Here is a 22614-nt window from a genome sequence, read left to right as displayed (position 1 = left end):
AGTTCTGTTTATCTTGCTAAAAAAATCCCTGGAATTCCTCCTGCCCCTTCCTTAAATATAACAAAGAGGCCGAGTTGCTCACTGAGGGGAGAGCTGCTCCAATGCGCTTCCAGCACTCTGCCTAGGGAGGAGAGGAGGCAGCAGGGAGCTCTTCAGGGCCCTACATGCAGCACATGTACTGGAGATGTTGAGAAAACCCATTCCTCGTAGTGCTCTGCAGGGCAGGGCACAAGGGCTGCCCTGCCAGCCCTGAGGCAGCCCTGAGTCTGTCTGTGCTTGTTGTCCAAGGGTGCTTGGGAAGCTCGCCTTCAGATTCTTATTTGATCACTGCATTTATTCATTTAGACTGTAGAATGGTGTGATTTTGCCAGAGAAATGTGTCCCAGGTGAAAAGTTTCTCCTCTTCCCACTGTTTGTTTTGGGATGCAGAGAGGATGGAGAAGATGGTGTAGATCAGTGCAATTCACCAGACTCCAATCTTTGCTTTCCACTCACATAGCATATGGCACATGCCCATTCGTTTCTACAAAACATAAAAATAAGCTGTTGAAATGGTGCCAACATTGACTCATCCTTGAGGTCCCTTCCAACTGGAGCCATTCTATGATTCTGTGATTTTCTGCTCCATCTGAGAGGAGCTTGCTTGAGTCTTGCCTTGCATCAACTTTCGTACCAATGTCTTTGGTTTCTATAGTAAATTTATGAATCCAGATTCCAGAAGTGTTTTGGTTTCAGCTGAAGCCCTCTACTATGCACTCACATTGCCACACATTGAACTGGTGTTGAGCTGGAGCCTAGGCAGCTGCAGAGGATTTGCATGCCTCTCCACCAGCATTTATTTTGATGGCAGTGTAGTCAAATCAACCCCAAGGATGGCATTTCTTTAGTATCCCATTCCACAGAGAAGAGGAGGAAGGTGGGATCATTTGAATGCTTCTTTTTGTTTATTTAAATGTAGAGGTCAAAGTTGCCTTCTGGCTCTGTGTTTCCAGGCACAGGCTTTGGGCAGGCCCCACTGTCGGATCTGTCATCCCACCACTCTTTCTTGATCCATGTAGTTCTTTAGTGATGCAGGAATGTTCATCAAATCATCAGGGTTGGAAGAGATTGGAAGAGACCTCTTAAGGCCATCAAATCCAACCCTCAACCCATTCCCACTGTGCCCACTGACCATGTCCCTCAGTGTCACATCTTCATGGTTCTTGAATGCCTCCAGGGACAGTGACTCTACAACCCCTTGGGCAGACTGTGCCAGTGCAACACGACTCTTTGCAAAGACATTTTTTCCTAAAATCCAGTCTGACCCTCCCCTGGCACAGCTTGAGGCCATCACCTCTAATCCTAACTTTCTGCCTGATGGTTCTTCCCTTTGAAAGGAATTACAGAGCTGACACCAGACAGAATTCCTTAAAACCAGGTTTTCACTACAGAACATGAGGATACCTAAGCTTTAGGAAATTTCAGGAGTGGTTGTAATCTTCCCTGTTGTCCCTCAGCCTGAGAACCTGTGTGCCCTTTGAGTTCTTTGAGTGAAGTTCAGTTCTGATGGCAGGGGAGTGCTCACTGGGAATTCCTCGTGGCTGGGCTTGGAGTGGAAGCTTAGAGCTCGTGGTGGTCTCACAGGCGTTCCTCTTTCTCTGTTGTTCAAGATCCTCACCTCCTTCGGACCATGACCCCTGAGAACATGTGCCATGTAATTCCCCCATCTCGCCTGGAGCATCCTCCGCCACCACCACCACCACCTCCTCCTCCCCCCCACCTGCAAGCCGTGCCCCCTCCTTCCCACCCGCATTACCCTGGCCTGCAGCGGGACCTGTACATGAAGACTGAACCCCTGATGCCACCCTATGGCATGGGGCAGGGCATAGCACCAGCTGACCTCCACCACACCCAGCAGTCGCAGATGCTGCACCAGCTTCTCCAGCAGCATGGAGCAGAGTAAGGCTACTGGACATTGGGATTTGGTGTGATTTCGGTTTGGGGGGATTCTGGGGAGGTGTTGAGGTGGGGGTGACCCAGGGGGGACACTCAAAGCTGGATGCTGGGGACAGAGGGGAAACAGATGTGGCTCAGTGCACGCCTGGCACAGAACTCGCTGTGGGCGGGTGGGCAGAAGGTGGTGATGTTGCAGGGTTGTCACCTCCCCGTTGTCCCACAGCCTCCCGGTGCACCCAGCCAAGAAAAGGAAGCACTCCGAGTCACCCCCAAGCACCCTTAGTGCACAGATGCTCAACGGGCTGATAAAGCAGGAGCCAGGCATGGGGTCTGTGCCACTCAACCCCGAAAGAGTTCCCACCCCTCCTTGGCACCAGCCAGGACCTCTCTCTCCAGGTAAGTAGTTTTCAGCCCTTTAATCCCTCCCCGGCATGCATACCTGGCAGTGCTGGGGGAGAGCGTGTGAGTTCCCAGGAGCAGGTCAGGGTCCAAACCTTGTGCCACTGCCGTGCCACTGCCATGCCCTGACAGTCAGGAGATGACTTGCTTCCTTATGCTTGTACCCAACTGAATGCTGCATCATAGAGTTATCGAATCATAGTATGAAGGGACCTCAAAGATCATCTAGTTCCAACCTCCTGCCATGGGCAGCGTTGCCACCTACTAGGTTGGACTTGACAGAGCCTTTTTGGAGTGTCTAAAAAATCTTTCTCCCTCTGCAGGCCTGATTCAGGATAATGACAGCTTGAATGGCTCCTACCTAGACCCCAACTACCAGTCTATAAAGTGGCAGCCACATCAGCAAAACAAGTGGGCAACTCTTTATGATGCCAACTATAAAGAACTGTGAGTAATTCATCCAGAATCACATCCAACCTTTCATTCAATGGACTTTTCATTCAAGGGCTGAGGTTCGGGAGATCCAATGTGTTGGACCTGCCTTGCCTTTTAACACCTGCTGACCTCTTCTTGCCTGCTGTGTGGTGAAGACACTCTCCCTTTGCCATTGGGAAAGTCATTTCTCTGTACTTCTATGTGAACGGTGGGGGATTAAGGAATAGGTCCGGTTCTGCAGGATTCAACAGTTCAGCAGCATTGGAGGCAGCCACTCAGACCTTGGGCTGCCACTGGGGGTTCTTTTGAAATACACCTTGTACCTGAGCACCATTTGGATGTGCAGCACACTTTCCCCCTGGCCAGGCTCCAGGGGTTTTAAAGCTCCAGGGTTTTAAAAGGTGTGTTAGGATTTCCAGGACAATGCATAGCAGGAATGACTGGGGATAATCTAGAGCCACTTCAGCACATGTTGAGAGCAGTGCAGAGAGGAGCCTGAGGAGGAGGAGTGGTTGGTGGATGGAGGAGAGGAGAGAAAGGAAGAGGGAAAGGTTGGAGGGAAGCTGGAAAACTAGGAGGGGTGGAGAGACCAGGAGCGCAGGCAGAGAGGAAAGCTGGGGTGGAGGATGGCAGAGTGTGAACAAGTCTCGTAGGAAACAGTGCTCAGGAGGAACCCACTCTGCATCCTCCCTACATTCCTCAGAGGTGACTGAGAGCAGGCAGGCAGCAGGCAGGCTTCCAGGAGCTAAGCAGACTGCCCTGTTTCCCTTCCTTCTCTTTCTGGATAGCCAGAGGCTGGTAGGGTCCTCCTGAGGGGCATGGAGGATGAAGTGCTCTGCTTGCGATGCCAGATAACCCAGGGCTGTCATCATAGCTTGCCCAGATGGTGCTCAAGGTAGGACAAGGACATGTGGCTTGAGAGCTCTGCAGAGACATGACTGACGGTTACTTCTTTGGTGACACCCTGCCATTTGCAAAGGCCGTATTTGTAGCTGTTTTCCTAACCACAGCAGGAGAGGCTTAAGTTGGGGAGGTGTTTGCTTCTGTTTTACCAAACTGTTTCCATAGTCCTCTGCAGACCTCTGCTTCAACTTTGTTTCCTCTGTGGTGTGAATCTTTTCTTTAGTGTGTTGTAGCCTGGCAGCTTCCCAGTGGGCTCCCTTTGCCAAACTGTTTTCTCATCTTTAGTGCTTGGTTTTCAGCCAGGGCCTGGACATCACTGGGCAGCTACGGCACTGAGCTTTTCCCACCTGATAAAGCCACCTTCCTGGTCCCAAGAGTGGCCTCTCATCTGCTATCAGTGCCAGCAGGAGTTTCCCTGTATGACAGAAGCACAAACACACCTTTTGTAGTCAGCAGGGTCCAATAAGCTCTGTACATGGCCTCACTTTTCTCTTTGACACAATGAGCCCTCCTTTGCCTTCCATCTCTCTGTTTACCCACGCTGGGTAAATGGTCTCTCACCTGAAACACGTCACAGCTCCTGTGACAGAGGTTTGTTGCATGCCTTGCTATTGCACAGGCACGCTAACACTGCACTGCAGTCATTGGAGTGCTGCAGAGTGCAGCTTTCAACTCCTACAAACCCAAGCCTAGACTACCACCTTCTTCAGCTCTGTGCTCGGGGTCACTTGCTAATACCTGCTTTTAGGATTTAGGGTGAAAGCCAGAGCAAACCTACTTTTGCTGCATTTAGGTCGTGGCCCAGTTGCGTAATGGCTGAATTCCTTCGAAATGGCTTCACTCAATTTTAGGAACTCATGTGTAGTTTGCTGTGGTGCTGGATTCAACCCAAAGAAAAGATGAAGGATTGATAAGCTGCATATTCTGCAGCACACAACCTCAGTGGTCTCTTCCCTCTTTGTGGCAGCTCAGCAGTCAGGTAGCTCCAGGAGAGTTTGTGCAAACTGAGACCACATCTCTTTCTAGGTAGGAGATCATTTAAATGGGTCTCTTGGTGTAGCACCGCACCAGAATAGAGCTGGGAAGAACTGCACAAGCTCAACTTTTTCTTCTCCTATAAAGGCTTTTTTCCTTCTTTTTTTTTTTTTATTTTAGACAACCAATGTTTTAGCAGATAGGAGTCTCTTTCTTCCTTTTTGGTGTACTCAATAAATGAGTGTCTGTTTGAGATCTGTGAATACTTCCACATTAGTTTCCTCTGGGATCATTAAGCAAGAGCCAGCCCTTCCCAGCCTGTTTTAGCTGTCATGCACTTTATAGGTGCTGTTATAGTTTCCTGCCCCTAGGGGAAGCATATTTTCTCCCCTGTAATCCACGTGCCCACAACCTATTCACAGCCCCAGGAATCTGAATCATCTGAATCACCTGATTTTTTCCTACCCTTGCTCTCCAGACAAGAACAGAAAGGCATGTTAAGGAGAGAGGCTAAACCACGAGCCCATAGGAAACTGTTGAGTTTCTTATCCCAGTGTGGTTTCTCGTCATTCAAGAGCTTGCCAGCATTTCAGCAGTGACTGCTGCATCCAACAAGCAGCTGTGTGCCCTGTGCAGGAGTTTGAGTTCTCAAAAGCTGTAGGCCCACCTGGGTATATGATGAAAAACCTGCATCCAGAAACACAGTGAGTGTTTCTCCATGGAGTAAGACAAGTGCTTGCAGCTCCCATGGAGGCAGATTTCTCAGGTTCGTAGTGCTTGATCTTCCTCTTATTCTACCTCAGAGATGTGAGGAGGCCTTTTCTTCCATCATTTCCTACTTGTACTGCTCTTGGTGAAGGCACTGGTAGCCAGTACCAAAAGATTTTTTGTTCCTCAGATGTATCCTACCATGCCCTTCAGCCATTTCTCATTTACTACTGATCTGGGCTGTATCTCAGAGCCAGGCTCCTTCCCAGCTGTTGAGCTGGGCTCAGCATTCTCTCAGGGAGAATCTGAGCAAATTCTGCAGTTCCTGGGTAGCTTTTCTGCCTTCTGAGAGATGTGCCTGGTACCAGTGAACCTTGTCATAGGATGGTAACAGATTCCTTGTGCCCAGGGGCTGAAACCAGGAGAAGAGCGAAGGGAGCTGAGCTCTCCAGGCCTGCAGGTGTAGTTGTGGGACTGTAGTTTTCTTAGAAGCAGTTCGAGTTAAGGAAATTGAGGAGAGGACAGAGGGAGGAAAGAAGGACTTCTTTATGGATTGGAGTGGAGGTGCCTGGAAATCTGTGCCTTAGCATGCTTGGTTTATGTCTCAGGCTTTGGTTATGTCGGCTGAGGAATCTGTGTTGGTTGAAGGAGATCTAAGTCTCCAGATTAGTTTTATTGATAGTATGTTTTTCCTTGGCCTTTTGCACTGGTTTTGTGATTTCAGACTTGCTGAACCTTCAAAAAGGTTAGGTGGTTTCTAGCAGCGGTGCCAAAGAGGCCTGGAACCAGGCAGCTAACTAATTTACTCTCAGGAGCAGAAGTAATCCATCTCCCTGACAGTGCACTCTGATAAATGCCAGCAGGCTCCCTCCTCCCTCTCCCCAAGTATTTACAGTTTGAGGTAAGGCAGTTTGAGGGGAAGGCTAGCTCTGCAGTCTCTTCCCATCAAGCAAGCTTTTGGAAGCCTGGTTTGGAATAAGCAACCCTACAGCCAGCACCAACAGCTGCAGATCCCACAGGGGATAGAGAGCAGTGTGATGTGGTCCAGTCCTGAGTGTATTTCAGGTGCTGGTGGAGATGGGCTGAGATGGTGCTGGAAGCCTGGAAGGAGAACAAAGCATGAAATTACTGAGCAGACTCTTGGCTGTGGGGCATTCCAGACGTGACGGCTTAGGAATGGTTGAACTAATGGGGAATCTGGAATAGGAAAGAGGTGGAGGAGAATTTCCTTCCATAAAGAAAACAGCTGATGGCATATGAACTTCCCTCTGACAATCCTGTTTTCTGCAACAGATCTAACTGCTGATCCCCTCATTATCAGAGACATTTTTGCTTGCATTGCCTTTCCCTTAGAGGATGAGAGCACTCCCCACTCCTGTAAGTGTGGATCCCAGCATGAGGAGTTGGTAACACCTGAAACCTCCTCTCCTCTGATCCTGGCCTTCCAAGACCTGCGTTAATCTGCTTTTGTCAGCGGGGCATTCTGCCCAAAATAATCCATTTGACCCTCGACCTTTTCTTCCTGATGCTTTGCCCTCTGGCCCTCACGCTCATTGGGAGCTAGCCTTGCTCTTGTGTCCCCAAGCCATTGGCTGCTGTTGTCACTGACCCCAGGAGCTACTCCTGCCTTCCCCAAACTCCGAGCACAGGGATGGGGTGGCAAAGACACACAGGTCCCCATGTTGGCTGCATTCCCCGTGGGTTAAGGTGAAAGCTAGGATGTGTGGCAGTGGAGATGCCCTCCAGTGCACCCCACATTGGGGGGCAACATTGGTCACAGCCTGAGTCCTTTGGGAGCTCAGGGAATGAGACTCAGCCTGACAGTCTTCCTGTGTTTTGGCATATGTTTAGCAGCCATCAGTTTGCATGATGTTAACCAGAGCACGGTTTGGAAGCAGATGTGTTTTGGAAGTACAACCTGCCTTCAAGTGGAAACAGCTGAGGTGGCAGAGGGGTGAAAACAGATGGGAAAAGGGTTCGTCCATCCCTGGGTGAGCACAGGGTCCTAGGGCCTGGTAAAGCTCTAGCTGCTGAGACCAGACCTTATGGCTAAGGCTGGGATGTGAGCAGCGGTAGAAGGGAATTCCTTTCGTGCTTCTGGACCAAGATAGTGTGCTCTGCTTCCACCATCTGGCTTGTGTTCAGGGTCTGCATAGTCCCTCAGGTGCAGGAGATGAGGAATTGCAAACCAGTGTTACTGGGCATGGGCCCCCATATCTTCTCCAACATTAACCCTCCTGTAGAAAAGTGCTCAGTGAGTTTTAAAGCTGATATCAGAGGCTAGGCTGAGCTGCTTTTTGCCTTCTGAGTATTTAACACAAAAATAAAGGGGGAAGGATTTTGGTCTTCTGCTGGAGATTCTCGATGGGCTGAGATGCATCCCAGGGCACCACCCACCAGATCTGAGTTCTTCAGTGGTGAGAGAAAAAGGGACTTGCTTAAAGGCCACATATTTCCCTCATTCCCATGGCAACCAGCCCATTAAGGAGATGGAGATTAAACCAACCCAGCTGGTGTGTATTGGCCAGGCAGCAGCATCCTCCTCCTCTCACTCAGACCTTGCTGATTCCCAGGAACTAGGCGTGTTGGCAACATCAACAATGTGATGAGTAAAACCAATGGGCCTGTGGGATCCCTGGCCTCCGTGTTGCCACATGCCATGCCCCACAGACCCTGCACTGCCTCTGTAGCTGGGAGCTTAGGCCTCTCATGATATGCTCAGAGCTCTGGCCTAATGTCTGCTGCCTTTTCCACAGGCCCATGCTCACTTACCGCGTGGATGCTGACAAAGGATTCAACTTCTCTGTGGGCGACGATGCCTTTGTGTGCCAGAAGAAGAATCATTTCCAGGTCACAGTCTACATTGGCATGCTTGGAGATCCCAAGTATGTGAAGACCCCCGAGGGCCTGAAACCCTTAGAGTGCTTCTACCTGAAGCTGCACGGAGTGAAGGCAAGCAGGAGCCAAGCGAATGCAGCAGGGAGAACGGGAGCTGAGATCAGGCAACACCACATCTTTCATAAGCTGAGTTGTAGGGGTGTGTGCAGGAGAATGCTGAAGGTGATACTTGATCTTCAGCTCTTGAGATAGGACTCTAAGATGGATTCAATTGTCCCTGGGCATCCCCAGGGTTTCCTCTCGCTCTGAGAGGCATTTGGGAAGATCTGTTCACCCTCTGCCAGGGCCGCACCCAAGTTAGGCACTGCATGTTGGTTGGGCAGGAAGGGTTGGGAAGACAGTGGGAAGGGGAAAGTCTCGGCTTTCCACTCTTCATCACATCCCGAAATCTTTCTCTCCAGCTAGAGGCCCTGAACCAGTCCATCAACATTGAGCAGTCACAGTCTGACCGCAGCAAACGGCCCTTCAACCCTGTCACGTGAGTGTGGGCTGGGGAATAAGCAATAGCAGGGGTGGGTGGGGAAGGGGGTTTCATGGGAAGGCTCAGGATAGCACTGTGGGTAACACATCCTCCAGTTATACTGCCCACAGCAGAGTTTTTCTCTCTTTATGCTGCCCACTCCCTTTTGTGCCCAATTTGTAGCCCTACCATAGTGGAGCAGGACAGGAGATGGCCATTCCTCAAGGAGCCTCCTCTCCAGAAGCATCCTCATTTGCTCCTCTGTTTCCTCTTTAACAGGGTCAACCTTCCCCCAGAGCAGGTCACTAAGGTCACTGTGGGGCGGCTGCACTTCAGCGAGACCACGGCTAACAACATGAGGAAGAAAGGAAAACCCAACCCAGACCAGAGGTGAAGAGTAGGGACACCTTTACAAACTGTTCTGTGCACTCAGGGCCTGTGGATGTGCCAGCCCTTGCTTTGAGAAGCAACAGGTCCTCAAACAGATGGGCTGGCCATCTTTTTCTCACGGAGGAAAGGAGGTGTCTTCTGTGGCCACTGTGGTCTCCCCCATTCTACAAGGGGTTGTGGACAGGGGAGAGGGGATGTGTGCAGCTCTCTGTGACAGCCTGGTGCCATGTCCTTGAGGCAGATGCAGCTGTTTGCAGTGCAGGATGGCACCCTGACCTCTCTCCCCTCTTGACAGGTATTTCATGCTTGTGGTAGCCCTGCAGGCACATGCACAGAACCAGAACTACACACTTGCAGCCCACATCTCTGAGCGCATCATTGTCCGAGTAAGTCCTCCTCTCCTCCCATAGCCCTTTGCTGGATGAACTGGGCAGTTCTCCTGCACCTCTCTAGCTTTTCAGTGCTTTCCCCTCCCAGCCGTTTCTTCCCTTTTCCAACGCTGCCTTGCTTGCAGCTATCCTTGCCCATGGCTGTCCCTGTCCATGCCTGCATTCTCATTCCAGCCTTTCCACAAGCAAGAACTTGTTGCAGGACAGGGAAGGTGTCTCCTTGTCCTGACCTTGCACTGGTGCTTACGGTAGAGCTGCTGGGAGTGAGGGAATGGTGTTGTTAGGATTCCACAGCAGGGACAAGACCTCCAGGTGCAGAAAGACTGGGTGCCCTGCCATGGCTGCACTTCGTGCAGCAGCATTCAGATGGGAATGCAGAGCGGCAGGAAGAGGTAAGCATCATCCCCGGACTCTCCCAGGGCGCTTTTAATGAGTGTTTAGCTCTGTGGACTGAAGGTAGCAGGTAAAATGCAAAGAGAAGGACCTTGAAGTCTGCAGACTGATGTAAAAGGAATTGTGCAGCCTCCAGGATGCCCAGAACTGCAGGGAACTGCAGGCAGCCTGTGCTGCTCCATCCCAGCATGTTGCAGAACAGTGGGATTTGGGGGACTGTGGAGCCAGGAACAACAGCTGTGTCACTTATGGACTCCAGATGTCCTTGTGTTGAGTTGGAATTGTAAGAGCTCTGAGAACTGAGATAACCTAGCTTGAGAAAGCAAGGATATTCCTTTAGGGAAAGGAGCAGAGCAGGCGTAACCTTGGTTCCTGATGAAAGAGGCTTGATCAGGGCCAGCAGATGAATGGCAAGACTGCAAAAGCAGGCTGGGATTTGTTCCCAGAGCTGGCAGTGTATCCCTGTCCCTGCCACTTTCCTTTGTGTTGCTGCAAAGCTCTGTCTAACACCTTCACAGCCTTGCTTGTCCTTTGTTGTGCTGTCTGTCAGCTCCCTGCTGTCCCTGCTGTAGGGCAGGTGCTGTTGCAGCTCAGCCTTCAGGTGTTCCTAGAGGTGCATGAAGGCACCTCCACCAGGGTCCTGTGTCATGAGCTTTTAATCTCAGAAGTCCCCTCCAGCTTCTCAAGCCACTTCAATCAATCTGCCCCCATTTCAGCTGAGATCTTCCCCATCCCTGACTCCCATTTGCAGATCAAGGACACAGCTGTGTCATTGGGGTGCATCTGCTTATCTCTGCCTTTTTCTTCTGTCTCTTTCCAGGCCTCCAACCCTGGCCAGTTTGAGAGTGACAGCGATGTGCTCTGGCAGCGGGCTCAGCTCCCTGATACTGTGTTCCACCACGGTCGGGTGGGCATCAACACGGACCGCCCTGATGAAGCCCTCGTGGTCCATGGCAATGTGAAGGTGATGGGTTCCCTGATGCATCCATCAGATGTCCGAGTGAAGGAGGACATTCAGGAGGTAAGAGCTGAGCAAACCAGGCTGGGCTTCACTGACATGGCTCAGAGCAGGCCTCAGGGCCCTCTCACACACTGCCTCTTGCCCTTGGGACCTGTCATAAGGGTGAACCGTAGTGAGTTTTGCCATCTGGGGTCAGAGCAATGGGATGTAAGGAAGCAACATTCCACTTAGGAGATGCATGTCTCTGTTATGTCCCAGGTGGACACCACAGAGCAGCTGAAGAGGATCTCACGGATGCGGCTGGTGCACTACAACTACACACCTGAGTTTGCAGCTACGGTGGGCATTGACAACACCTCAGAGACAGGTATAGGCCCTTCATTGTGCTACCCTACTTGTGTCTGCAGTGCTGGAGCTGGGCTTGTTCAGCCTGTAGAAAGCTCTGGGGACACTTCACTGTGGCCTCCCATGGTTCCTCTGCTGAGACTCAGTGGTTTGTGGGCCTTTGATGAGCTCTGCCCAGGATAGAGTGTGCGCATTGTGCTGTCCTCAGCACAGAGAGCTCTTGTCAGAAGAAGAGCTGTGGCAGGAGGAGTGCTGCCCAGAGTCCTGAGAGCCACTGTGCCATTTCCACACAGGTGTCATTGCTCAAGAAGTGAAGGAGATCCTCCCTGAAGCAGTGAAGGACACTGGGAACCTGGTCTTTTCCAATGGGAAGACCCTGGAGAACTTCCTGGTGGTGAACAAGGTCAGTGGCAGCCTGAAGGGACAGGAAGGGCAGGGAAGCTGGAGAGGCTGTCAAATCTGGGTCAAGAGAGTTGTAGAGCTGGAACAGGGAAAGCGTGGAACAGGGAGTGCTCCTAAACCAGTACCATCCATATGAGTTTCAAACTTGGCTGGACTTTCAAATGTCAGGAGCTGACCTGAGTTGACAGCAGACATCTGTAGGGAGGAGCTTGTGTGATGTTGTTGAACGTCGTCAGCATCTCCCTCAGGATAGGCTTCTTGTTGGCAGCCTCCTGCAGGGAGGCTCTTGGTCATAATCTCCTTTCTAGATAAGATAAGGTGGTTATGTCAAGATAACCAAGAGCATCTGGCTGCCTGAACTCACTGTAACCTGTGGCAGCCCTGTTTGCTGCTCTGGGTGTTGAGGGGATGGAGCTCACTGCCTCACTGCTCTCCCAAAGCTGCCAGCTCTCCTCAGCTCTCAGTGCCTAGAGTGAGAATGGCCAGGGCTGAACTTAGTGCATCAGGGATCCTTTGGTTTTTAAGAGAATCTCTCTCGTTCTTGCTGACTGACTTGTTCCATGGCAGGAGCGCATCTTCATGGAGAACGTGGGAGCTGTGAAGGAGCTGTGCAAGCTGACGGACAACCTAGAGACCCGCATCGATGAGCTGGAGAGATGGAGCCACAAGTTGGCCAAGCTCAAACGCCTTGACAGCATGAAGTCAACTGTGAGCTCTGGGGCATTCAGGTATGGGCATGCTGAGGGCAAGAGTCCAAAGGGCTCTTTTCATAGAACCATTAAGGCTGGAAAAGACTTTTTAGGATCACCAAGTCCATCATCAACCCATCCATGCCCACTAACCGTGCCCTCAGTGCCATATCCACACATTTCTTGAACACCTCCAGGGACCCCAGGCAGTCCTGAATGGCATCTCATTTTGGGAAAGATGAGAGGGGAGGATTGGAAGGGTATTGGCAGTTGTCTTTTGGTCTGGAGTTGTTTCAGAGAGCTGAGTCAACTCTGGCATCCACAAACCAACACTGTGCTCTCAAACCAACTCCCCCCCAAAATACTTTAAAATGGTCACCACATTTTTCCAAAGTTAGTGAGTGCCTTTCTCAGAGCAAAGAGTTTCCAAATTGTCTTACTGACCTATGCCAGCTTATGAAGGTTTGAGCAGAATTCAGGCTTTGTAACAGCACTGTGTCTGCCCCCTGGAGCAGGCTGGGTGGCAAGACTTTGTGACTGTCACTTCACACAGAGTTACCTTTTTGCCTGAGAACCTTTTCTTCTTGCAGCCAAACGGGAAGCCAGTTCAGCCGTGCAGGAAGCATGCCCCACAAAAAGAGGCCTCACAAAATAGCCAGCAAGGTAAGGGGCTGCTCCCAAACAAGCCTTGCTGTGTGGGGGAAGGTGGACTTTCTGGGAACAACATTCTGCATAGTTCTCCAGTGTTTTCCTGCACATGCTGCAGAGGGAGAAGCCCTGTCTCCTCCCATTTTCCTGATCTCTCCTTCCATTTTGTCTGTACCTAATGGAGGTGTTTTCTGGCTTTGCTCTGAGGGGGCTGGGGGCTCACAGGGGAGTAGGAGGAAAGCTTCGGATGTGATATGCTCAGAAGCAGAGAGGACCAGAGCCCTGAACTGAGCTTGGGATTTCTCTCTTGTAGTCGCCGTCGGTTGTCCCGGAGCAGGCCTGCATCAGTCAGCGCTTCCTGCAAGGCACCATCATTGCTTTGGTGATCATCATGGCCTTCAGGTGGGACCACACATCCAGGTCTCCCTCCCTCCATCTCATCAGCTTGGTTTAGGCTGCGCCAACCAAACTGGCAGATCTTTGAAGCACAGTTCCCAGGAGTGGTCTCTCTCCTTACTGCATCCTCAAGGCTTCCCAGCACCGTGGTAGGGAAGCATATCAGTGTCTGAGAACAAAGTGTCCAGCTTATTCTGCCATCCACGGGGTGGTCAGTGGGCCTCCAGATCCATTCATGGACTGAAATCCTTTGGCAGCAGGTCAGCACCGTGCCATGTCCACTGCTCCATCCTCAGCCTGGACCTTTGTCTTTGCAGTGTGGTATCCATGTCCACGCTCTACGTGCTGAGCTTGCGTAGCGAGGAGGACCTTGTGGATATTGAAGGGTAGGTATCTCTGGACTCTGTGGGATGATTGTGGTGGCTGGGGCAGTCTAAGGCAAGAGGAGCAGCTGCTGTGGGGTTATTGACCACAGCTGTAAAACCAGTCAAATGCATCACGTGCCCAAGCCTTAAACTGTTTGCAGCAAAAAGTGAAGAGCAGAAGAAAAAGAAAACATGGTGATGGTTGGCTGCTGACATTACTCGTGGTCTGTCTGAATGTTATTTGGGTGCCTCTTCTGCTGCACTAAAACAGCAAAGTCCCAACACTGAGTTGTGGGGTTGGACTGGTCTGTAGGAGGCAAAGGTTTTCCTTAGTGTGGAAAGAATGTCACGCATGCACAGTTAGCCTGTGCTGGGCATTCAGTTTCAGCACACTTTGTTCCTTCAGGAGGTCATGGCACCATATAATGAGCATCTTTCTCTCTTTCTTTTCCCCATCCTACTTCTCTCCCTTACTTTCTGGTTACGATTTCCATCCAACTCATTTTGTTTCCATTTTCTCTTTAATTTTCCCTTTCTTTTCATTTTCATTACCCACACCCTCTTTCATTGCCTCCCTTTACTTCCCTTCTCTGTTCACTGCCCCGTAGCTCTTTTGCTGTGCCCACTGCCTGTCTCCTGGCCCTCTTTCGGCACAGGGGTCCCGGGGTCCCAGTTGCTCTATGCCCACGGTATGTTACTCTTTCATTATACTGTTACTTAATTGCTGCATCCCTTCTCTTAGTTCCCCTTCTTTCTTTTCCATCTGCACCACAGAAGACAAAATCTTGAGCAAAATGTGGCGGCTCAGCAAGTGGGGTTCCAGGAGTTATGTCATAGAGTCCTTAAGGTTGGAAAAGACCTGTAAGATCATCAGATCCAACCACACACCAATCACTGTCATGCCCATCAAACCATGTCAGGCAGTATGGAAGGGGAATTGTGATCAGCAGACTGAAGAACTAATGAATCAAAGGCTAAAGAAAGAAGTTGCACACTGCAGGTAGAGCAAGAATAGGCAGTACTTAGAAAGGATGAAAATTACAGAATTAGCCCCTACTAGTTCCTAGTATTAACCCCTATTAGTTCCTACTCTCTCTTTATATATGAGTAGCTTTATTGTGAAGGGTCACTCAATTACAGGTGAGCTTAGTGTGCAAAAAAAGGGCAGGAAAAAAACTACATTAATTACTTCCATTTATGAGCCATCACCACTGAGAGTACTTGGAAAGGCACTGACCCACTTCTGATGCCTGACTCACTAACAGGCAGTCTGTGAACACCACTCCTGTATATTGGCACTGCAGGAAAACATCTTCAGAAAAAGAAGCAAGCAGAAAGCAGTTTGAGAGGCATAGCCTTTAATGCAGGACTGTAACCCAGGGAAAGCTGTCTGAGTTAATAATTAGGAACAGATGTGTAAAGCAGCTTTGTCAATGTGATCTGTAGCAACATACTTTCCTTCAGAAGGAAACAGGTCCTATTTGTCTATCAGCACTCTTTGAAGAAAATACTGTGTGAAGACCAGCGCTAGGCTAATTTGTTCTTTTAAGAATGCCACGAGATTTACAAGAGGCTGTTAAAAAGTAATTGCTGATGGGAGGCAAGATAAAGTTGGGCATGGTGTGTGTTGACAAGGCAGTGGAGGGATGGAGGTAGATCTTAGCTGGGATAAAGGCTGGCTCCAGAGGCTGGGTCTGCTTTTCCTCCAGCAGTCCAACACCATGTCTCACTAATGAAAGAAATGTGTAATCAGGTACTTCTTGGAGGGGACAGTGTTATTTTACTGTCTCTAAATGAATGAAGGCTCTTTGAGAAACCTTGAGGAATGCTAAGAGGACAAGCAGGATATAGCTTCAGGACAAGCAAAACATGGGAAAGAGAAAATTGAAGTGAGGAGAGAATGGATGGGTCAGGTCTTCCATTTCTTTGCTGTGAGCTCAGGAGAAATCTCTATGCAGTGAAAATCTACAGCTTAGACTCATTCCTGCCAGAAGCAGAACTGTCACCCCATCCATTGTGGCATCTCCAAGCTCCCCGTGCTGTGTTTGTGCCTAGTGTTCTTCTCTCCTGTCTTGCTTTTCACAGATCACTGCAGGCTTTGCCCCTCTTCCCCTGTCTGCCGTCACTGTTTGCTTGTTCCATCCCCCCACTCACTGCTACACCCACAAAGTGGTTCCCCGGGGCAGAGCTTCACCCTGCTTTCCTACATTTCAGGTCAAGCCAGAATATCGACAAAACACAGATGGTGCGATCTACAGCTGCATCAGACAGAGCCAGCAGCAGGACCCCAACACACCACGGTAGGTCACAGCTGCACTTCCATGCCAGAGGCTCATGGCACAGAGCAGGCTCCATGCTGGGAGCTCCTCAGAAGAGATGCAAAGGGTGCTCGCTGCTCCTGCTGTTGGCTTACTCTGTCTCTCTGCTCTTTGCCCTGCAGTCACATCAAACGTGCTTGACTTACTCGATGCTTTACCTGGTCACAGTGTGCTAGCCTGCTTCAACCCACCGTGTTTCTCCACTTGCTGCTCTGCTGCTCCCACCAACGCCTCATCTGTTGCCCTCTCTGAGGCCAGCCCTACTCATGTCACCAATCAGACAGGTAAGTCCCATCCCAGCAGAAGGGAGATGCTGGGACAATCCTGAGCTCTCTGTCCCACTACTGCATCGCTTCGTGGCCCCAGATCCCTCTCACCTGGTTTCCTAACCCTGCACCTGCCCATGGACTGCTGGGCTGCCAGTGTGGTGTGGTTTGTACATCTGTGATCCTGCTTCCAGGGTAAGTGGCAACAGAAGAGCTCGCTCTGCCAGTATGGAACCATGGGAGCTGGCCAGTGTGCCCAAGCAACTGCAGCTTGCAGTGCAGCCTCAGTGCTGTTTGCTTTTGGCAGGCCAGGAGCTGTGCTTTACAAGCCCACTTATGATGTCACTACTGCAGGAGAAGCAGCAGCATCTCAGGCAGTCACTGTCCAGCCATAACACCCCTGGAGTCATAGAACCATAGGAAAGTTGGTTTCGAAGTGACCTTAAAGATCACGTGGTTGGGTTGGAAGAAACCTCAAAGCCCCACCAGCCCCATCCCCTGCCCTTGGGCTGAATGCCCCCTACAAGCTCAGGCTGTGCAGGGCCCCATCCACCTTGGCCTTCAGCACCTGTAGGAATGGGGCACCCACAGCTTCCTTCAGCAGCTGTGCCAGGGCCTCACCACCCTCTGAGTAAATAAATTCTGTCTAACCTAAATTTCCTATCTTTTCCATTCCCCCTTATCCTACTACTCCATGCCCACGTAAAAAGTCACCCTCCTCCTGTTTATCAGCTCCCTTTAAGTACTTGGAAGGCCACAATGAGTTGTCCTGGAGCCTTCTCTTGTCCAGGCTGAATGAGCCCAGCTCCTTCAGCCTGTCCTTAAAGGAGAGGTGCTCCAGGCCATGCCTTCACCCTGCCTTTAGCTCTGCCCTATGCAAGGGCTGTTAAATGCAAGGGTGTGACACCGGAAGTGACATGGGGACAGGACAACCCCAGACCCTCAGCCTCACAGCACAATGTCTCTCCCTTTCCTTCACAGACCAAAGTCAGACCTCACTGCAGCCAGTGACAAATATCAAAGCCAAATCCAGGGGTATCACCAGGAAGACAACCTCCTACACCAAGTGGCCAAAGACGCCTGACAGGTCTCAGAGCTTCGGCAGCCCCAATGCCAGCCCCTCCTCCCCCTTCACCCACCTCCAGGGCAAATCCAAGTACATCTCCAACCTCTCGCTCTCCCGCAGCAACTCCCCACTGGGGCAGGCCCGGCCGCAGCGCAGCATCAGGCAGCTGGTGAGCGAGTGGCCCCACACACAGGACTCAAGCACAGATGGTAGGTGGGACCCTGGCCGCCTTCTCATGGCTCTTCCTCACTTGCCAGCCCTTTTCTGTTCCTACATAGCCCATCTCCCACCCACAGGGCCAAGCCCAGTCCTGCGTTCCATCCGGATCCTGGAGATTGATATGGCCATCCAGTCCCAGTTCTGTGCAGCCAGCAATGCATGCAGGTGAGGAAGACAGCAGTTCTTGGGGAGCTCCAGAAGCAGATGGGCTATTCCTGGATCCCTGGGCCTTCACTTGCCGTCACTCCAGGGCAGCCCTCGGACACAGGAGCTGGGGCTCCTGCTGAGCCCAGCCCTGCTCCTTCATCCAGTGTGCAGGGGGACTGGATTTAGTGATTAGCTGGCTGGGGAGCCCACCCCTCTGCAGTCGCAGCCCAGAGAAGAGACTTTAGAGCCCGTCCTGGCCATCTCACAGCCAGCTGGATTGCTGCAGTGAGGTCTTTCTCTGTCTCCCTAGGACTGGAAACTTCACCTACCGCATCCCCATCAGCCAGCTGACAGCAGTGAACACCAACCTGACCCTGGAGATGAAGTGAGTGAGTGGACAGGGATGTGTTCCTACATCCCTCAAGTGGGCTGGGTACTGTGCCATGTCACCATGATGTCTCCTGCTCAACCTGGTTAGAGACAGCAGTGCCTGGCACCTTCCAGGGCCTTACCACCTCTTGTCTCCCCAGCTCATCCTCTGTGCTGTCCATCTCCCTTTGTGGTCTTGTCTCCAGTGACCCTTGCCAGGATGTTGCAAGCACAGATGGCTTCAGTGATGGTACAGACACACAGGTAGGAAGGGGCTCAGTTCACATTACCCACATGTGTGAACCATTGTGCTCAGACAGCTGTCTTGTGCACTGATACTATATATCCCTGAGCTGATGCTTTCAAGGCCCATGGGGCTGGATAAAGTGTTTAAGTGCTTTTTGTCCTGCTCAGCTATGGAGACAGGCTAAGCATGGAGGTGCTGTTCCTCCATAGACTGTTGTAGGATCACTCCATGGAGCAGAGATGTGCTCTGCTTGCCATGACAGCCTTGGAGACATCCCAGGATACTCAGTCCTGCTCTCACCGCAGATACTGTTGTCTTCCCCAGGAAACGACGCACCGTTGGCCTCTTGTGATGCTGTCTTTCAGGGAGTTCACCTACCACTTCAGGGTGGCACAGACTGTGAGTACAAGCAGCTGATTTGCTCCTCTTGTCCAGAGCTAAGTGGGAGGACGGCAGCGGGAAGGTGGCATCATGCATCCTACCCCGACCTGTAAGCTCTTCTTCTTGCTTTCTCACATAGGGCCGAGCCAACTGCAGCACTACTCCTGAACAGATGGGACACCTTTTTACTGACTATTATTTTCAGTTTTACTGGCTCTGTGAGTGAGTCCTGGCAGCACCAGTGCCCTTTGGTTGGAGAGAGGAGGGGGACTGGTGACACTGGGGAACCTCCTGTACACCCTCCTCCGCTGACCCCCAGCCCCACCTCAGCCCCATCACCCTCCTTGGGGGGTGGAGATGGTTCGGTTGTGGCTGGCAGTGCTGATACCGAAGTACAGCACACACAGAACACAGGACCTAAGCCACAGAAACACAACCAGCCCTGTGCCATCTCCTGGGCTCACCTAGCACCAACACTGTCCCAGACAGCCCTCCTTCTCTTCTGGGGATGCTTGTATCCCCCTGCTCCTGCTACACTGGATTTGAAAGCATTACACTGGATGGAACATGGATGGATCTGCCACATCCCAGAGCATGGAACTTGCCCAGCTGTGCCACGTCAGTTCTCCACAACACTGGAATTGCTCAACACTGGAGCCCTTTCCAAGAGGGAAAAGCTGGAGTTTCACCTGGAAAGGAAAGGCTGTGCCTGGACATACTGAAAGTTGTACACTGGAGTTGCTGTTCCTTCCAGTTGGACCTGCAGCCCCAACTGGACCACTGGAGATCCCAGGATCTCTGTTCTGCACAGAAGGTGCAGCTTCCACATTTGCCCCCCTCCTCACTGTGCTGTCACTATATCCAGGTCAGGATGGATAAACTCAAGAACCCACTAAAGATGCTGCTCAGGCTGTGCTCAGGCCAAACTACACGTGGGGACACTTAACCATCAGCCCCTGGGAGGAAAACTACCCCAAGCCACTTGTGTTAAGTGTTGATTAAACACTGTAGGACCCGTTTTCTTCACTTGCCAGTGGCCACTTGTGGTGTACACAGAGCTGCCCAGTTGACTCTGAAGAAAAAGATGACTGGCCAAGCCCAGTGTGCCCTGCAGAGCAAAGCTGGGCTGCTGGGGATGTGTGGTGTGGTTTCACTGCACAAGCAGCGGGGAAAAGAGCAATAACAGTGAGTTCTCACTGTCTCTGCTCTCAGAACGCAGTTATGTTGAGTGTACTCTGGGTATTTTACTGTTACAAGTTCTTAACTTGCTAAACTACTGAATTTCTTTTTTTAAGCCACATAAAAATGGGTCTCTTAATTCTGTCCTGGTTGAGCTCTGTGCACCTTGCATAGGAAACCGAAGGGGGGCACTGCTAAGCTCCATGTTAAAGCCTGATTGCTGCAGCAGTACTGGGATATCAGCTCCTAGTGTTCCCATGCCCTCTTCCCTGTCCTGCTCCAGCTAAAAGAGACCTCTGTGCTCCTGGAGGCTGAACCACCAGCTCCAGAAAATGGAGACTCATTTTCCTAAGGAAGCAGCACTGGGGAATGGCAGCGAGGGGGGACACTCCAGTCCTGAAGGAAACCCTAAAGCTGATTAAGAGAAGAGCACACCTCTTGGGAAACACCATCAGGATCTGGCTGCTGCACTACATTCTGTCAGTGGAGATGGATGCAGTGATCCCTTTGCCAGTTGCAGGCCATGCTGTTTCCATCACCGAGGAGCACAGGGCAGGAGCAGCTCTCTACCACCAGCAGCAGGCTCTTCTGGCTCTGGAGAAATGAGCCGCAGAGATGTTTTACCTGATAGATGGTTCCTACATGCACCACTTCTGTTACAGAGTTCCCTTCTGAGGCTGTCCCAGCAGAGCAGCCCCAGCCTTGCAACTCCTTGCAGCATCACTGGGATTTTGTATGGCTGCCCTTCCAGGACCTTGCCCTTCCCTTTATTTGCAGTGCAGTTCCAAGGTCAGATCTCTATTCCAATGCTGTGCCCATGGGCAGCAGTGAATGATATGGGTGATGCTCTCCAGCGAGCACGATGCACTGAAGTCTGGGCAGCCAGGAACCAGAGGGTGAGCAGGGAATGCCAGGCAGCCACAAAGGAATGAAGTTTAGGGAGATCTTGAGGGAGCTCAGAGGGAGAGCAAGAGGCACGGGAGTACAGACACACAAACGGATCAGCTCTGTGCTCAGCAAGATTTTCTGCTTCTGCAAGGAAACCCTCTGGTGGAGCTCTCAGAGAGGATGCTCAGCACTCTTCTTTCCACCTGTCCTATGCGTTTTGCTCAGCCTTAAACTGAATAAGTTACTTTCTTGGCAGCTTTTACTCTCCACTTGGCAATCATTGGCTCAGCCAATCCTCATCCTGGCGAGTGATGCCCTGTGCTCTGCCAGCTCTGCTCAGCTGAGAGGCAGTCTTCTCAGATCCTACTGCCATTTCTCCTACTTGCCCATGCTCTCTTTTAGCCCCCACACAGAGGTAATAGGTAGTGCCGTGACGGTTGGAGCCGACAGTGCTGCCTGCAATCACTGCCACCAATCCACCCTTGCCAACGGAGCCCAGAGCCACACATGTGTCTCCCCGGCTGCAGGCAGGGAGGGAGAAAGCAATCAGCCACTGGTCACATGCCAGCCCAAGAGGAGATGGGGGTCTCTCAGGTGTCCCTGTGATGCTCACCCATTGGGTTACGATGGCCTCAGCAAACCAAGTGCCTAATGGCTATGGGAACATCTCTAGTGCCTTGTTTTGCCAACAGGGTTCCCTACGCCTGTGTGTCTCAAAAACAGCAGTTCTGTTAGCTTGAGAAACAAGATAAGTCAATACCGAAAGTGCAACAGGTGATGCTGCCCCTGCATAGCTGTTTTACAGCAGGAAAACGGGGCTGAGAGCAATCCATGGTATCAGGGGAGAGATTCAGAACATCATCTTCAGCATCTTATGTTGCAGTAATTTGTCTTAATGTACATCACAAATCACACATCTGTTCCACCAGCAGTCAAGCAGGAATGAGCTCAAAAGGGTTGTGTAACAAAAAAAAAGTCAACAAGATTGCTTCTCAGCCCACGGAAACAGCCATTTGCACAGACCACCCCTGGGAGGCTCTCTGCCCTACCCATACATACCCACTGCTGTGTTCCCCATCCCCAATCAGTAACCAGAGAGTTCACAATCAGGCCTTTACCTGCATGAGACGGAGGGAGCTCTGAGTCAATGTCTCTAGCCCTGCAGCTTGGGGAAACCCTTCAGCTGGAAACAGGAGCTTCATCTCTCTAGACATTCTTGGCAGAAAGGAAGACAAGCATGGAAATGAGGCCACTTGCCAAAGTTTGGCTGTTTCGGAGTTTGTTTCAAAAGCAAATTCACAAACTGGTCCTACTGTCAAGAGCTTAAAGCCTGTAAATAGAGACTATACCACCACCACAAGAATTAAGAAAAAAAAAAGTAAAGCACTAATTTGTTTGGTTTAAATGTTGCTGTCACTGCTTTAATCACTGTATATTGCCAGCGAGTTCGTAGAGTTGCCTTCTTAGCAGGTATTATTGATCATAGGTTTTTATTTGTGGGGAACAAGGTTTCCCTTCCTTTCTTTCTGATTTATATTTATATTTTGCTAAATTGGAGTGCTGAGTCTTCAGATTCCCCACTTTTATGTTTGGCTTATTTAGACTTTGTTTTATGCTGGAGGTAAATATGCCTATATAAATAAATATATGAATATTGCTTTGTATTCAAGGATGGCTCCTGGCTGTGTTCCTCCCTCGCTGTTTCTTCCCTTTCAGTTCACAAACTGCTCATCACAAGAGTGAGGAACCCCAGTGCGAATTACTCAGTGTGAGCTTCCAGACGTGCCCACAGAGGGCTCAGGATAGCTGCAGGATTCCTGCTTTGAACAGATGTAAAAAGAGC

The 22614-nt window shown here is 50.9% G+C and overlaps 1 protein-coding gene across 1 annotated transcript; it reads left to right on the top strand.

Annotated features, from left to right (window-relative positions):
* The first annotated feature begins 1635 nt into the window (after nt 1–1635).
* On the top strand, nt 1636–22149 carry LOC100550183 (myelin regulatory factor). Its single transcript, XM_019615288.2, has 23 exons — nt 1636–1938; nt 2159–2331; nt 2658–2781; nt 8112–8307; nt 8655–8731; nt 8993–9103; nt 9399–9489; nt 10706–10906; nt 11105–11213; nt 11485–11594; nt 12161–12321; nt 12873–12945; nt 13244–13332; nt 13644–13712; nt 15906–15991; nt 16132–16293; nt 17257–17362; nt 17462–17550; nt 17638–17725; nt 18018–18092; nt 18238–18340; nt 18648–18722; nt 18844–22149. The coding sequence occupies exons 1-23, from the start codon at nt 1670–1672 to the stop codon at nt 18928–18930; spliced, it is 2724 nt and encodes a 907-aa protein (XP_019470833.1). The 5' UTR covers nt 1636–1669; the 3' UTR covers nt 18931–22149.
* The last annotated feature ends 465 nt before the right edge of the window (nt 22150–22614 follow it).

Source organism: Meleagris gallopavo, chromosome 5 (assembly GCF_000146605.3).
Source record: "Meleagris gallopavo isolate NT-WF06-2002-E0010 breed Aviagen turkey brand Nicholas breeding stock chromosome 5, Turkey_5.1, whole genome shotgun sequence".
NCBI classification, from domain to species: Eukaryota; Metazoa; Chordata; class Aves; order Galliformes; family Phasianidae; genus Meleagris; species Meleagris gallopavo.
This window is presented reverse-complemented; position numbering and strand designations above follow the sequence as displayed.